Source organism: Patiria miniata, unplaced genomic scaffold, assembly GCF_015706575.1.
Source record: "Patiria miniata isolate m_02_andy unplaced genomic scaffold, ASM1570657v1 HiC_scaffold_18, whole genome shotgun sequence".
In the NCBI taxonomy this organism is placed as follows: Eukaryota; Metazoa; Echinodermata; class Asteroidea; order Valvatida; family Asterinidae; genus Patiria; species Patiria miniata.
In genome coordinates this window covers 14,625,433-14,642,348 of record NW_024037056.1, presented here as the reverse complement: position 1 = coordinate 14,642,348, position 16,916 = coordinate 14,625,433, and the positions used below count along the sequence as shown (strand labels likewise).

At 43.5% G+C, this 16,916-nt stretch overlaps 1 protein-coding gene across 3 annotated transcripts in view; it reads left to right on the top strand.

Annotated features, from left to right (window-relative positions):
• The window catches only part of LOC119724798, a 35,214-nt gene that overhangs the window by 6,040 nt on the left and 12,258 nt on the right, over positions 1-16,916 (top strand). For 2 of the 3 annotated variants that reach the window (XM_038196013.1, XM_038196014.1), the window contains exons 3-28: positions 117-182; positions 481-605; positions 723-790; positions 972-1,162; positions 1,264-1,341; positions 1,921-2,134; positions 2,475-2,752; positions 3,417-3,580; positions 3,998-4,151; positions 4,465-4,821; positions 5,261-5,638; positions 6,404-6,532; positions 6,665-6,878; positions 7,218-7,495; positions 7,768-7,931; positions 8,352-8,505; positions 8,811-9,167; positions 9,574-9,951; positions 10,802-10,930; positions 11,063-11,282; positions 11,788-12,065; positions 12,806-12,969; positions 13,871-14,024; positions 15,083-15,433; positions 15,926-16,303; positions 16,763-16,906. In XM_038196013.1, coding sequence (XP_038051941.1) covers positions 117-182; positions 481-605; positions 723-790; positions 972-1,162; positions 1,264-1,341; positions 1,921-2,134; positions 2,475-2,752; positions 3,417-3,580; positions 3,998-4,151; positions 4,465-4,821; positions 5,261-5,638; positions 6,404-6,532; positions 6,665-6,878; positions 7,218-7,495; positions 7,768-7,931; positions 8,352-8,505; positions 8,811-9,167; positions 9,574-9,951; positions 10,802-10,930; positions 11,063-11,282; positions 11,788-12,065; positions 12,806-12,969; positions 13,871-14,024; positions 15,083-15,433; positions 15,926-16,303; positions 16,763-16,906 — 5,565 coding nt within the window. The remainder of the gene's footprint in view (positions 1-116; positions 183-480; positions 606-722; positions 791-971; positions 1,163-1,263; positions 1,342-1,920; positions 2,135-2,474; positions 2,753-3,416; positions 3,581-3,997; positions 4,152-4,464; positions 4,822-5,260; positions 5,639-6,403; positions 6,533-6,664; positions 6,879-7,217; positions 7,496-7,767; positions 7,932-8,351; positions 8,506-8,810; positions 9,168-9,573; positions 9,952-10,801; positions 10,931-11,062; positions 11,283-11,787; positions 12,066-12,805; positions 12,970-13,870; positions 14,025-15,082; positions 15,434-15,925; positions 16,304-16,762; positions 16,907-16,916) is intronic. The other variant, XM_038196015.1, reaches the window with a different exon arrangement.

Genomic DNA, 16,916 nt, shown 5'->3' with positions numbered 1-16,916 from the left:
TGATTGGATGAACTTAAAACCTTTCAATTAGATTTACTATTTCAAGTTGACTTTTGTTTCCGTCAAATTTATTGCATAATACCAACCTAATCCATTTCATTTCTTATTCCGCACAGCATTGGGATGGTCTTCAAATGGTTCGGCACCGTCTTTATGGTCTCCATCTGCAACCACAGCAATAGGTCAGAAGAATTTTCATCATTTCTTGTTAATTAGTCATTGTTTGATGATTATCAATAATCATCCACAATCTTGTAAAAATCCACCATCTAGGGGGGAAAAAGGCACTCCTTCCTTTCTTCAAAAAGCCTGGATGAGAATGTATTTGTTTCTATACTTGGCTTAATTTCTTGCCTGAAAATCCAGTATTACTCCCCCCCCCCCTAAAAAAAACCCCTCAAAACAATCACTTGTTTATCTTGCTAGTGGTTTGAAAATTCCTCTTACTTTTTGAAATGTTATTGGTGATTTTTTTTTCAGCATCCGAGCCAACAAAAGCAGCAGTAGTGTCTTCATCATTGTCGTTACAGCAAGACTACCTCCCAATCTATGATGATCCAACGTCCGAAGAATACAGAGCGCTTGAGCAAAAGTTTGTCTCATATGTGAGTATGGATAGCTGTGACATTTTTGAAAAAAACATTTCCAAAAAGTACATTCACATTGTTTGATAACAAATTTCATTGTTTAATCCAGCTGTGTGGGGTCTTCTGTCATTTCAGATCGCTGACATTTTTCTTTCAAGCCACTTACGAGAGAGTTTTGAAAATGTTCAAGTTGCAAGATTTAGGTGAGCTTAAGGTCTTTATTCAAATGAAACAGGGTCCGGCATTTGGCCTGATGAATTATAACTTCATTTTTTTGTGGCTTGCACACGGATCCAATGAACATGAGTTAGTATAAAAGATGCAAACAGCCATAAATGTTCAAAAGGATTTCCATAATTCCTGCTAATTTTTTTCTCTTGTCAGACCTGGTAGCATTGTGGTCGAGTTTACAATCACACTCAAGTGGAGTCGATCGTCGGCAGGAGAAACCATCGACATCTCCAACCTTGAAGACATCATTAAGACAGAAGTTGAAGACGTGCTCAGAGACGGAGTCTCAAGAGACACAGAGAAGGAACTACTGGTAGAACCAGGATCCCTTACAGTGTCCAATGGTAACAGTTTTGATCATTTGCAAACCCCTCAGCCGTTAGCTTCCATTAACTTCTTGAATACTCGTTCTTCTTTCCTCTTTTAAACTCCTTGTCTTTTTTAGTTACAATACTTAAGGATGAGGACACTCCCACACCAACTCCGACACAAGATATTCAGACAGTAACAGAAACAAATCAAGGTAAGCATTACATTTTATTTTAATAATCACAATAGTACTGCTTGCTGACTCACATTGCGTGGGTTTTAAAATGAGTCGCTTCTCCATGTGTAGGCTTTTAGAACAGAGCGCCACATCCTTTATTATATCATGTCTTGAATATTGTAATTGGCATAGAACGGCCATTCTATGAAAAAGACTGTTTACTTCATGTACATTGCGTTGCATATAAATTACTCATACACACTGCGTTTCATTTAAAATAAAATTGTGTGATATGCACTGCGTTGCATATGTTGTTCGGGTGTGAAGGGTTCGTGTGTAGGACCGGTGTGCGCCTTGCAGGACTAACGTTATGCTGAATGCGCACCAACCCTGTCGCGTCTTTGTGTGCGCGTCAGGCGTCATCGGCATGCGCTTGAATGTCTCCCTCAGTGGTCTCCCCAAACTCTCCCTTTCTTACCGTTGAGGGGGTGCTGACAGAGACGTTGATTGTACATCGTGTTCCATACAGGTGTACTCAACTCTGATGATTGTGGTCTTTTTTTTTATTATTAAGGTGAAAAAAGTAAAGTGTGTTTGACATGTTTGATTTTTCAGATGGCCTAAACAGCGCCCTCTGTGGTCTGCGTCCAGCCATCCAAAGCAGCGACAGCCTTCAGTTTCGCATAGTGAACGGAATCAAAGTTGAAATGGGTGGCTGGCCGTGGATGGCCTATCTACGGTTTGATAATGTGACTGACGGCGGTATATTCTGTGGAGCTACGTTGATCAGTGATCGTTGGTTGACGACTGCAGCTCACTGTGTCGAGAAGTAAGATAATATAGGTCTTTAATTTCAATTGAAACAAATTATCACCCAAATTAGCTTCAGCGTCTTTCATTCAACTTCATTGTAGCATGCATTTGAATGCAGTTTGAGATCATTGTTCAATTAACTATCAAGAACATTCAATTTATTTTTATCAAGCCCAAGATCGGAAAAATACGCCAAGTCGCTCATTGATATTGAAATACCAGTTGCCTTGCTAAATTGGTGCACCCCCCACAATGGTTTTGTCCTTTGCCTCAAAAACATCTCAATTCTGGCTCATAATCCAACATATTTGAATTGTTTCAACAACTTGTACTTTACTTTTATGTCTGGTACCCAGCTCCCTAGGGCTCCAAACAAGCAACATCGTAGTAGGTGATAACCATCTGATGGAGGAGTCGCCACACCATCAGACAGTCCCTATAGAGCGTATCTACTCTCACCCGGGCTACAATACTAAGATATTAAACAATGACATCGCACTCTTGAAGTTAACCAGACCAGTGGAGATGAATGACTATGTCCGACCAGTTTGTCTGGATCTCCAGACGAACGAAGACATCATGGAGAAGTACACAAAATGTTACACCGCAGGCTGGGGAAATACTCAATACAGAGGTGAGCCAATGACAAGAAGCCAGGGAACCAGACACTATGGTATTTTCAAAAACATTGCTTCTGCTTCAGCTTTGCCTCCGATTTCTGAATCACTGACAAGCAAAGCAAATGGACATATTGAATGATCCTGAAATTCTCAAAAAAAGGGGGCCCTAAATTGACCACAAGCTAAACCAAATAAGAATCTATTTACCTCAGAGAATAATTAGTACTTGTTCTCGGTACTCACACTCGAATATTAAATACTTGATTCAAATTCAAGGTACTCATACTGAGCGTCCTAGCCTAGCCAGGGTTCTCATCCTAGGAGGGCGAGTGGGGGGCTGGATGTTACGGGGGGGGGGGGGGCACCCAATTTCAGCCGTACTGAAAGGTAGATTTTTTTTCCTCCATGAAATAAAAAAGTAAAGGGGGAGGGGGTCTGGTCACCATCTTCTCATGGTTTATGACTTATTTTGACTTTTGACCGGAAAGGTATTTATGAATGGGAATAACTTTGTGCTTAACTGGTTTTAAACACTATGTTTATAAGACCGGTGGAGTCTACTGGATGCTGATAATGACCCTCGTGTTAGGATCAGGTCATAAATAGCGTCCGGTCTTAAACATAATGTGCCAAGCACACATTTATTCCCTTATTAAAAATGGTTTTTAACTCTTTCAGGAAATTTCTCTTATGATCTTCTGGAAGCCGATATGTCTCTTGTAGAGCTGGAAGATTGTACTGAGGCATATGGATTTCGTCAGGTTGTGGGGATCACTATTACAGAGAGGGTGTTGTGCATTAAGGCAGCCCCAGACGCCAATGTCTCAGCTTCTGCTTGTCATGTGAGTTGATTTTCAATTTCTTTATAAACCCCTTCAACGTTTGACTCGCAAACCAATGGCCAATAAGTAGGGCTGTCCTGAATATTTAGGTCTGCAATTGTCGTATAAGTGTTCTCAAGCAAAACATTCCTTGGGGAGATTGGGCCTAGTGATTAGGTTGGTGACCCATGATCAGAAGTTCAAGGGTTCCAATCCAGCTGCTGGCCATATGCTGTGTCCTTGGGCAAGCCACTTTACCCCCACTTGCCTCTCTCCACCCAGGAGTATAAAATAGGTTCTGGCATATACTGCAAGAGAAAGTTTGTCCTTTGTTTACATAGATGAACACCGGCCTTATGCGTCATATTGCCTCGGAACAGACTTTCCTTTTACTTTTACTCATGCTGATCACATTTCAACTCATGTTTCTCTTTCCAGGGTGATAGTGGGGGACCAGTGATGTGCAAGGGTACCGCTGGTCGTTGGAACCTGGTGGGCATTATCAGTCAGGGTATACAATGTTCCAGTAGTCCAGTTGTAGTGACCAGGGTGGCATCTTATATCGACTATATTGCCAATGTCATTGATGGAGGTAAGATATCTTATTTGACCAACACCTTGTTGAAATGTTGAGGCCTGTCTAAGGAGCAAAGTGATTTCAAAATATGAAATCATTTTGTAATATTTGTATTTGTCCAGTTGAAACTAAGCCAGGTTCCCACTTCTTTTCCTTGATCACTTTGTAATTGATAAGATTGAACAGAGAATTGACTATGGGAATTGATTTGGCTGGGTGCACCCCTAGCAGCGTGAGGGTTGCTGTTCGCACTTCGTACAGTACGTGTGAGTTCCTAGGAGAACCCTGAACACTGCTTGTAAGGAATGTTTTCTTTTCATTGCAACAGACCCAGTTCCTGCCAAGTGTGAGTCGATCCATTCAGATACCTGTGCTGCACTCCTACCCTACGATCACACCTTCCAGACAACTCAAGGAGCCTTCGACCCCGTCATTGCTACCATGCTGGAGATCGTGGCTTGCCCGTCTCTTGACCTAACTCTCTTCACCTGCATGCTGCTCTTTGAGGGTTGCACGGAGGACGGACGAGCCAAGGTCCCGTGCCGAGAATACTGTGACCAGATCGTCAACCAGTGCGCGGTGGATTACGACAATACAACTGATGCCCCCTGGCTGCTCGAGTTAATTGCTCAGTGCCACTCCTTACCGGACGCTGGCAGACAAGATCAAATGATCTGCTACAAAGGTATGTGAGATAAACATGTCCATACATGAAGATATCTCACTGATGTTCACTGTGTGTACATGCTTGACATAGACCGTGTGCGTTGAGGCAGAGATAGAGGGCAGTGCTTTCATTTGCATGGCAAGCATGTGTAGGCATGAATATTGTCTTAATTTGGACGTAATGCTAAGATTTCAATTGACCCATCGCCGTTTGCGAGTTTGCCACGCCCCTTAGAGAACCCTGTGGAATTTTGTACATTAAGTTTTAATTGTCTCAGATTTTGCGCGTTCCCCATCCAGTAATATTTCACGTAATTGGACAATATTTCACAAGCTGCGTTGACGCAATTCTACTGCGATAGGCTAATTTAACAGCCTTTTGGCATGATATACAAAAAACATTCTTCATTGTGATTTGTTAAACAGAATTTTTAAAATTGTTTAATTCTGATTATTAGATGAAGACGCTCGCTGCGGTAACCAGACTGACATTATCTTGCCACAAGAGGGCAGCATAACTTTACAATCACACAACTACCCCGACTACTACGGCATGTACCTAGACTGCACTGTACTCGTCACGGCTCCACCAGGACATCGCGTTGTCGTCAAAGTGTGCGACATCAAGATAGAAGCGTGCTGTGATACGTTGGCGTTTGGCGTAGGTCGCGACTCGCATGACAAGAGAACAACATTGGCAAAGTTCCACAGTGAGGAAGACGTACGATTGGTTATTTCTCCTGAAACTTCAATGTGGATAAGATTCGCATCACGAGACAAACTCTATGAGGAAGGAAAGGGTTACTCCCTGGAAGTTCATGCCGTTTTAAGTACTGGTAAGTCCACAATACATGTTGTGTCTGTCTTACTTACTGCTGCACTTGACCATGAGTGGGTTGTAGTGACCTCCAACCTACCCGGTCAAGGGCAAGAGACCAGCACTTGATTGGTGACAGCTGCACAGCACATCTGCAACCTGCTTAAGCCAGGTTAGCCGGGGACAACCACGAGGCCTCATCCAGGTGGCCGGCCGTTGCCTAAGGTGGAACTGGACGGCAGCATCAAGGGCAAGACAAGCAGGGGCAGGAGCTTGGAGGTGCCGAAACATGACCCAAAAGGGTGTGTCACCTCCCTGAGATCTCAGACAAAATGCTAGGCCCGTACGCTGCTGGATGATTGCATTAGACATGAAGTCAAACCATCGGACTCCAAGTATGCGACGCTGACACTGCATGTGGAAAGCTTGAGTGCGCTCTTGTTCTATATCTTGCGTAGTGTGCAGTGATGAGTAGCGAGAGCGGGTGCGGGTTGGGTTGGGTTGGGAGTAACCCTGTGTTGATAGCATTTGTGTTGTTGGGTTTTGGTGGGTGGTGTGGGTTTTGGTTGGGTTGGGTTGGGTCGAGTTGGGTGAGTAAGGATGGGTTGGGTCGTGTCGGGTTGGGTTGGGTTAGGGTAAGGTGGGGTTGGTTAGGTTGGGCTAGGTCCGAGTAGGGAGGGTGGGTTGGGTTAGAATGGGGTGGGGTGCGGTGAGGCAGGTTGGATTAGGTTCGGTGGGGTGAGTTGTATTTAGTTGGATTTGAAATATTTCTATCTCACTACAGATGCATCAGCTCTCTGCAGCAGTGACTCACTGGATGGATCATTCTCCATCCCTGATTGGTGGAAATGTGATGACATCATGGACTGCCCAAATGGGTTGGATGAGACCAATTGCAGCAGAAAACTGCCAGGTGAGGATCATGGGAAGGGTCAGGGGTAAAATTTAGAAGTTTACGAGACTTCGATCTGCTTTTCAAAGCTATGGGACTTTTTTTTCTTAAGGTGAGAAAAGTAAAGTGTGTTTGACATGTTTGATTTTTCAGATGGCCTAAACAGCGCCCTCTGTGGTCTGCGTCCAGCCATCCAAAGCAGAGACAGCCTTCAGTTTCGCATAGTGAACGGAACCAAAGTTGAAATGGGTGGCTGGCCGTGGATGGCTTATCTACGGTTTGATAATGTGACTGACGGCGGTATATTCTGTGGAGCTACGTTGATCAGTGATCGTTGGTTGACGACTGCAGCTCACTGTGTCGAAAAGTAAGATAATATAGGTCTTTACTTTCAATTGAAACAAATTATCACCCAAATTAGCTTCAGCGTCTTTCATTCAACTTCATTGTAGCATGAATTTGAATGCATTTGAGATCATTGTTCAATTAACTATAAAGAACATTCAATTTATTTTTATCAAGCCCAAGATCGGAACAATACGCCAAGTCGCTCATTGATATTGAAATACCAGTTGCCTTGCTAAATTGGTGCACCCCCCACAATGGTTTTGCCCTCTGCCTCAAAAACATCTCAATTCTGGCTTACAATCCCAAATATTTGCCTTGTTTCAACAAATTGTCCTTTACTTTTATGTCTGGTACCCAGTTCCCTAGGGCTCCAAACAAGCAACATCGTAGTAGGTGATATCCATCTGATGGAGGAGTCACCACACCATCAGACAGTTCCTATAGAGCGTATCTACTCTCACCCAGGCTACAATACTAAGATATTAAACAATGACATCGCACTCTTGAAGTTAACCAGACCAGTGGAGATGAACGACAATGTCCGACCAGTTTGTCTGGATCTTCAGACGAACGAAGACATCATGGAGAAGTACACAAAATGTTACACCGCAGGCTGGGGAAATACTCAATACAGAGGTGAGCCAATGATGAGAAGCCAGGGAACCAGACACTATGGGGTTTTCAAAAACATTGCTTCTGCTTTGGCTTTGCCTCCGAATTCTGAATCACTGACAAGCAAAGCAAATGGATATATTGGCTTCATATCAACCAATGAAGCATGACAGGCACTGAAATGGGCACCCAATTTCATCCGTAATGAAAGGTAGATTTTTTCCTTAAACATGGTGTTTAAAACTGGCCAAGCACACATTTATTCCCTTATTAAAAATGGTTTTTAACTCTTTCAGGAAATTTCTCTTATGATCTTCTGGAAGCCGATATGTCTCTTGTAGAGCTGGAAGATTGTACCGAGGCATATGGATTTCATCAGATTAAGGGGTTCACTATTACAGAGAGAGTGCTCTGCATTAAGGCAGCCCCAGACGCCAATGTCTCAGCTTCTGCTTGTCATGTGAGTTGATTTTCAATTTCTTTATAAACTCCTTCAACTTTTGACTCGCAAACCAATGGCCAATAATTAGGGCTGTCCTGAATATTTAGGTCTGCAATTGTCTTATAAGTGTCCTCAAGCAAAACATTCCTTGGGGAGATTGGGCCTTGTGATTAGGTTGGTGAGGGTCAAAGGTTCCAATCCAGCTGCTGGCCATATGTTGTGTCCTTGGGCAAGCCACTACACCCCCACTTGCCTCTCTCCACCGAGGAGTATAAAATAGGTTCTGGCATATACTGCAAGAGAAAGTTTGTCTTTTGTTTAGTGTCATGCAAGACGTAGATGGACACCGGCCTAATGCGTCATATTGCCTCGGAACAGACTTTCCTTTTACTTTTACTCCGCATGCTGATCACATTCAACTCATGTTTCTCTTTCCAGGGTGATAGTGGGGGACCAGTGATGTGCAAGGGTACCGATGGTCGTTGGAACATGGTGGGCATTATCAGTCGGGGTATGCGATGTTCCGGTTCTCCAGTTGTAGTGACCAGGGTGGCATCTTATATCGACTATATTGCCAATGTCATTGATGGAGGTAAGATATCTTATTTGACCAACACCTTGTTGAAATGTTGAGGCCTGTCTAAGGAGCAAAGTGATTTCAAAATATGAAATCATTTTGTAATATTTGTATTTGTCCAGTTGAAACTAAGCCAGGTTCCCACTTCTTTTTTTTGATCACTTTGTAATTGATAAGATTGAACAGAGACTTGACTATGGGAATTGATTTGGTTGGGTGCACCCCTAGCAGCGTACAGTACGTGTGAGTACAGTACGTGTGAATGCCTAGGAGAACCCTGAACACTGCTTGTAAGGAATGTTTTCTTTTCATTGCAACAGACCCAGTTCCTGCCAAGTGTGAGTCGATCCATTCAGATACCTGTGCTGCACTCCTACCCTACGATCACACCTTCCAGACAACTCAAGGAGCCTTCGACCCCGTCATTGCTAACATGCTGGCGTACTTGGCTTGCCCGTCCCTTGACCTAACTCTCTTCACCTGCATGCTGCTCTTTGAGGGTTGCACGGAGGACGGACGAGCCAAGGTCCCGTGCCGAGAATACTGTGACCAGATCGTCAACCAGTGCGCGGTGGATTACGACAATACAACTGATGTCCCCTGGCTGCTTGAGTCGATTGCTCAGTGCCACTCCTTACCGGACGCTGGCAGACAAGATCAAATGATCTGCTACAAAGGTATGTGAGTTAAACATGTCCATACATGAAGATATCTCACTGATGTTCACTGTGTGTACATGCTTGACATAGACCATTTGCGTTGAGGCAGAGATAGAGGGCAGTGCTTTCATTTGCATGGCAAGCATGTGTAGGCATGAATATTGTCTTAATTTGGACGTAATGCTAAGATTTCAATTGACCCATCGTCGTTTGCGAGTTTGCCACGCCCCTTAGAGAACCCTGTGGAATTTTGTACATTAAGTTTTAATTGTCTCAGATTTTGCGCGTTCCCCATCCAGTAATATTCCATGTAATTGGACAATATTTCACAAGCTGCGTTGCCTTTTGGCATGATATACAAAAAACATTCTTCATTGTGATTTGTTAAACAGAATTTTTAAAATTGTTTAATTCTGATTATTAGATGAAGACGCTCGCTGCGGTAACCAGACTGACATTATCTTGCCACAAGAGGGCAGCATAACTTTACAATCGCACAACTACCCCGACTACTACGGCATGTACCTAGACTGCACTGTACTCATCACGGCTCCACCAGGACATCGCGTTGTCGTCAAAGTGCGCGACATCAAGATAGAAGCGTGCTGTGATACCTTGGCGTTTGGCGTAGGTCGCGACTCGTATGACAAGAGAACAACATTGGCAAAGTTCCACAGTGAGGAGGACGTACGATTGGTTATTTCTCCTGAAACTTCAATGTGGATAAGATTCGCATCACGAGACAAACTCTATGAGGAAGGAAAGGGTTATTCCCTGGAAGTTCATGCCATTTTAAGCACTGGTAAGTCCACAATACATGTTGTGTCTGTCTCACTTACTGCTGCACTTGACCATCAGTAGGTTGTAGTGACCTCCAACCTACCCGGTCAAGGGCAAGAGACCAGCACTTGATTGGTGACAGCTGCACAGCATCCACAACCTGCTTAAGCCAGGTAGGCCGGGGACCACCACGAGGCCTGGTCCAGGTGGCAGGCCGTTGCCCAAGGTGGAACTGGACGGCAGCATCAAGGGCAAGACAAGCAGGGGGAGGAGCTTGGAGGCACCGAACATGACCCAAAAGGGTGTGTCGCCTCCCTGAGATCTCAGACAAAATGCTAGGCCCGAACGCTGCTGGATGATTGCATTAGAAATGAAGTCAAACCATCGGACTCCAAGTATGCGACGCTGACACCGCACGTGGAAGGCTTGAATGCGCTCTTGTTCCATATCTTGCGTAGTGTCCAGGGATGAGTAGCGAGAGAGGGTGCGGGTTGGGTTGGGTTGGGAGTAACCCTGTGTTGATAACATTTGTGTTGTTGGGTTTTGGTGGGTGGTGTGGGTTTTGGTTGGGTTGGGTTGGGTCGAGTTTGGTGGGTAAGGATGGGTTGGGTCGGGTCGGGTTGGGTTGGGTTGGGTTGGGTTGGGTTGGGTTGGGTTGGGTTGGGTTGGGTCGGGTCGGGTCGAGTTGCCGGGTGGGTAAGGATGGGTTGGGTTGGGTTAGGGTAAGGTGGGGTTGGTTAGGTTGGGTTAGGTCAGGGTAGGGGAGGGTGGGTTGGGTTAGAATAGGGTGGGGTGCGGTGGGGCAGGTTGGATTAGGTTGGGTGGGGTGAGTTGTATTTGGTTGGATTTGAAATATTTCTATCTCACTATAGATGCATCAGCTCTCTGCAGCAGTGACTCACTGGATGGATCAGTCTCCATCCCTGATTGGTGGAAATGTGATGACATCATGGACTGCCCAAATGGATTGGACGAGACCAATTGCAGCAGAAAACTGCCAGGTGAGGATCATGGGAAGGGTCAGGGGGAAAATTTAGAAGTTTGCGAGACTTCGAATTGCTTTTCAAAGCTATGGGACTTTTTTTTATTAAGGTGAGAAAAGTAAAGTGTGTTTGACATGTTTGATTTTTCAGATGACCTAAACAGCGCCCTCTGTGGTCTGCGTCCAGCCATCCAAAGCAGAGACAGCCTTCAGTTTCGCATAGTGAACGGAACAAAAGTTGAAATGGGCGGCTGGCCGTGGATGGCTTATCTTCGGTTTGATAATGTGACTGACGGCGGTATAGTCTGTGGTGCTACATTGATCAGTGATCGTTGGTTGACGACTGCATCTCACTGTGTCGCATCCCCAAAGTAAGAAAGTATTGTTGCTGTTTTCCCAAGGGTCATAAAGGACCGAGTCACTGACCGACTGACTGACTGATTCCCTTAGTTTAAAGATGCATTCCACATTCTTTTTACAAGTTGCCTGTTTTAAGTTGATATAGCAAAACAAAAGTTGTTCACTTTTGAATGAGACTTTTACGGAAAAACATCGTCCTGTGTTCAGTTATTGCATTTTTTTATTTACAAGTTTGAATTATTGGCTGTCAGACAAGGTGCCTTTGTTGGGTGGGTTGCAGACACCCCAAAAACAAACAAGTTGAAAATGTAGAACAAAATTGAACTTGGTAAACTTGGAGCAGGGGAAATGCAACTAATATCTAAAACTTTAATTTTGGGTAGGAGTATGATTATCTAGAAAGTCTTGAAATGTTTGTTCTCTACGATATTAAAATCTGAAATTCTCGCATACAAGTCGAAATATACAACTGGTTTCATCACCTTGTGATACTTTACTTTTATGTCTGGTACCTAGCGCCCTTCAGCTCCTAATGAGCAACATCGTAGTAGGTGATATCCATCTGATGGAGGAGTCGCCACACCATCAGACAGTCCCTATAGAGCGTATCTACTCTCACCCAGGCTACAATAATAAGGTATTAACCAATGACATCGCGCTCTTGAAGCTTACCAGACCAGTGGAGATGAACGACAATGTCCGACCAGTTTGTCTGGATCTTCAGACGAACGAAGACATCGTGGAGAAGTACACAAAATGTTATACCGCAGGCTGGGGATATACTCAATACAGAGGTGAGCTAATGACAAGAAGTCAGGGTACCAGACGCTATGTCCACCTACTTCTTATCTAATCAGTGTTATAGATCCTCCTTGGGACTCACACTCACGTTGTTCTTTTGAGAATACTTGTCTGCACTTGTACTAGTCACAACGTCTCGAGTCGAGTTCAACTCAAGTAGCGTCAACTACTAGTAGTGGTAGTATAACTTGTACTAGAATATCAAAATACTCGGACTCGTTTTCACGGTACTTGTACTCAAGAAGCAAGGTACTGGGCCTGGACTGTTTGGTATCGAACTCCATCATCAATACTCGATAGCTTTGTACTTGGCAGTACGTGCTCGGATAAAAGTACTCAACTACAAAAATTGAGAATGAGTCCACAACCAAGAAACAACCGTCTGTTCCTGAATGGCATCCCAGTCCTCCTGAACCAAATAGTATGAGGAGTGACTCGGGTCGACCTATAGCTAGATTTTGGTTTCCGACCAGATGAACTTTACAGTAATCATTTTCCATTGACGAGACATTTGTAATTAACACTCTGTGTACGCAGTCTTTCATAATTGTTTCAAATGTCAATCTTTTCATGACCTTAATTCCAATCTTCAGGACAATTAAGGTTCGGCGCAATACGTGCGTCGTCAGTCTAAAGTGGATGTGAGAGGCATGGTTGGCGTGATACTAGTGCTTGAAGCCCTTAAACTTGACCAATGCAATTTGGTCGTTAAATGTGACTTTGTTTTTCCAAGGAATTCGCTCTGATGATCTTCTGGAAGCTGATATGTCTCTTGTAGAGCTGGAAGATTGTACTGAGGCATATGAAGTTCTTCAGATGTGGGGGATCACTATTACAGAGAGAGTGCTCTGCATTAAGGCAGCCCCAGACGCCAATGTCTCAGCTACTGCTTGTAATGTGAGTCAATTTTCTTGAAATAAATTTCTTTCTGAAGTCCAACAGTTTATGAGGAATACAGCCTGTCTAAAAAAAAATGGTACAATCGAAAACGATTTTTTTTCAATATTAAATCTCAACATAAGTAAGTCGTTTTGAGCATCACATTAAAGAAAAAAGACCAGGCTTTCCAATACTTTTTGTTTCATCTCATTTGCTTTTGTCAATCCAGAGATAACTCCAGTTTACTGCGGAACACAAAAATCAAGTTTGTTTCTTTTGCCAAGTTGCAATCTTTTGTGAGCTTCAAGACAGCATGGCACAGTACTCGAAACAACTCTGCCCATGCATAAAAGTGGCACAAAATCGATTTTGGTGTATCGCACTAAATTGATTATATCTCTGAATTGACAAAAGCAAATAAGATCAAACAAGCACTATTGGAAAGCCCAGTCTTTGTTCTTTAATATTATGCCAAGTAAGAATGACTTATTTTGAAATTTCATATTTAACCAATTTTTTTTCTGATTGTACCATTTTTTTTTAGACAGGCTGTACGAGGATTAACCCACAAACACTGGCTGGGCCACTGTACTGCTCCCTATAGTTTCCAGTATCCAAATCTATGATTTTCTAATAACTGTTCTCAAGCAAAACATGCTTATGGGAGAATGTGGCATAGTGATTAGGGTTGGTGATTCATGATCAGAGGGTCATGGGTTTGAATGCAGCTGCTGGCCAAATGCTGTGTCCTTGGGCAAGCCACTTCACCCCACTTGCCTCTCTCCACCCAGGAGTATAAAATGGGTTCTGGTATCAAGGGAAGAGAAATGGCTAATGCGTCATATTGCCTCGGAACAGACTTTCCTTTTACTTTTACTTCGCATGCTGATTACATTTCAACTCATGTTTCTCTTTCCAGGGTGATAGCGGGGGACCAGTGATGTGCAAGGGTACCGATGGTCGTTGGAACCTGGTGGGCATTATCAGTCTCGGTATGCAATGTTCCAGTTCTCCAGTTGTAGTGACCAGGGTCGCGTCTTATATCGACTATATTGCCAATGTCATTGAAGGAGGTAAGAAAGTATCCTGAACTTTGAAATGTTTGTAGAGTTTTTACTTTGACCAGCATCTTCAAATGTTGAAACGTTGAGGGCAGTAGAATAATATATTTGCAAAATATGAAATATTTGATTTGTCCAATTGAGAGTAAGCCAGGTTCCCTCTACTTTCCCTTGATCATTTTTTAATCTATAAGATTGAGCAGATAAATTGACTGACGGAGGATTCGAACCCTTGCCACTTCTGAAACACCTGTTGTAGGCGAGTCCTCACAAGTCATTCATGCAGTCCCAAGTCACGTCACAGATGGCCTTCATATCAAGGCTTTCGACGATCGTGTCCGATGATCAAAGGTCGGCCGCTAAAATAAACAGTAGCTGCCCGCTATGCACTCAGACATTCTGTACAAGGTTCGAACAGCGCCCTCATCACATGGCTAGGCTACAATATGCAAATCAGTTGGCGCTGAACAAATGCCTTGGAACAACCGTGCACCTTGGCTTATGTTTTTTTTAAATTTTATTGGTGGATTTTCAGCGACGACCTTATATGCAAATAAAGATGAGATTATTGGTTGTAGAGGCTATTACTTTACATGGAATGAGAGCTGGATAATGTGGCTACATTTTCCAACCAGACCAAATATAACTCGATATCAATCCAGCGACAAAATAACGAAAATTGCCCAAAACTAGCTTCCATTTTTTCCAGTCATAGCAAACTCAGGGAATTTGGGAAAAACACTGAACTTTCAGGGGAAAAGTCCGGGAATTTGATAGTGACCCAGAAGAGAAGGTTTTTGCCAGTTTGGCGTATTTGCATCTTGGGTCGTGTGTCCAAGCTGTGTCCATTGACTGACTGGCTATGGTGGTTTTTTTAGTGTTTATGCGTTGTGTAAATATCACACATCTCTGCAGACGATAACAATTGGCTGTGCCACACCACCTCTTGACTTCCCAGCAGCCTGTTAAAGTGAACACATTTCTCATTGAATTCAAGGAATTTGTTTTTCAGACAGTGCTGAGAACTCTGAACACTGTTTGTAAGGAATGTTTTCTTTTCATTGCAACAGACCCAGTTCCTGCCAAGTGTGAGTCGATCCATTCAGATACCTGTGCTGCACTCCTACCCTACGATCACACCTTCCAGACAACTCAAGGAGCCTTCGACCCCGTCATTGCTACCATGCTAGAGAATGTGACTTGCCCGTCTGTCAACCTGACTCTTTTCACCTGCATGCTGTTCTTTGAGGGTTGCACGGACGACGGACGGGTCAAGGTCCCATGCCGAGAATACTGTGACCAGATCGTCAACCAGTGCGCGGTGGAATACGACAATGCAACTGGTATCCCGCTCGAGTTAATTGCTAATTGCGCCTCCTTACCGGACGCCGGCAGACAAGATCAAATGATCTGCTACAAAGGTATGTGAGCTGCAACCATTCATACACAAGGATATTCCACTGATGTTCAAGTGTGTTCATGCTTGATATAGACCTGGTGCGCTGAGGCAGAGATAGAGGGCAATAGACCTTTCCACTAATAACTGATAACTATACGTGCATTTGCGCATGCGCGTAAATTGTCTTGAGGCAAGTAATGCCTATGACGATTTTACGGGCTTTCCTAAAGACAAAAGAGAAATTGAGAGAAAATGGCCTGACTGTTTGTCCCCCTGTACATATTCAATGGATCAGTCTTGCTTCTTAATTGCCTCAAGGCCCACTTATGCATCAATTATTCTCTATGATTTCATACCACCTGAGTAGCGTGAGCAGATCTAAGTATTGCATTAATTGGGACTTGATGCCAACATTTCAATTTAACAGTCTTTTTGGCATGCTATACAAAAAGCAGTCCTCCTTAATAAGATTTGTTAAACAGCATCTTTAAAGTTGTTTGATTCTGATTATTAGATGAAGACGCTCGCTGCGGTAACCAGACTGACATTATCTTGCCACAAGAGGGCAGCATAACTTTACAATCGCACAACTACCCCGACTACTACGGCATGTACCTAGACTGCACTGTACTCATCACGGCTCCACCAGGACATCGCGTTGTCGTCAAAGTGCGCGACATCAAGATAGAAGCGTGCTGTGATACGTTGGCGTTCGGCGTAGGTCGCGACTCGTATGACAAGAGAACAACATTGGCAAAGTTCCACAGTGAGGAAGACGTACGATTGGTTATTTCTCCTGAAACTTCAATGTGGATAAGATTCACATCACGAAACAAACTCTATGAGGAAGGAAAGGGATACTCCCTGGAAGTTTATGCTGTTTTAAGTGCTGGTAAGTCAAAAACTTACATCCCTTGTTAATTTCTTTGATGCGTTGGATTGAAATCAAATAGGAAAGTGATAAACAGAAAATATTGGGATTTGAAGTTTTGCTAAGCCATCAAACGAAATCCAGCTAATAATTAGGGATAAGCAGTGTAACTTGACATAATATGTTGGCTCATTGCCGGACATTGGTAAGCAAGTAACTGTTTGTGCTTAAGTACCAGGTCAAGGAAAATGGTTCAAATCATCCAGAAAATAATGCTGTAATTGTTTTGCAAATTATGGAGAAAGACATTGTGTTGGTATTAACTAATATAATAATAGGTGCCTTATGAAGTTTACATATCTACTTCATTGGTGTTCAGGCAGTATGCTATTATTACCCCTGCTCACTGGGCCAATGAAACATTCCAAAGACAATTTCAGTACATCAAAAATGTTTCTTTTTTCACGGATTTCTTTTCAGCTGTCCCACACCTATGCAATAATGAATCCTCCCAGTTTCCCTACTCTCCGCTTGATTGGTGGAATTGTGATGGAATAGTCGACTGTCCAGGAGGGGTGGATGAGGTGGAATGCCTTTATACTACAGTCGCACCGACAACAGAAGGTGGGTGATT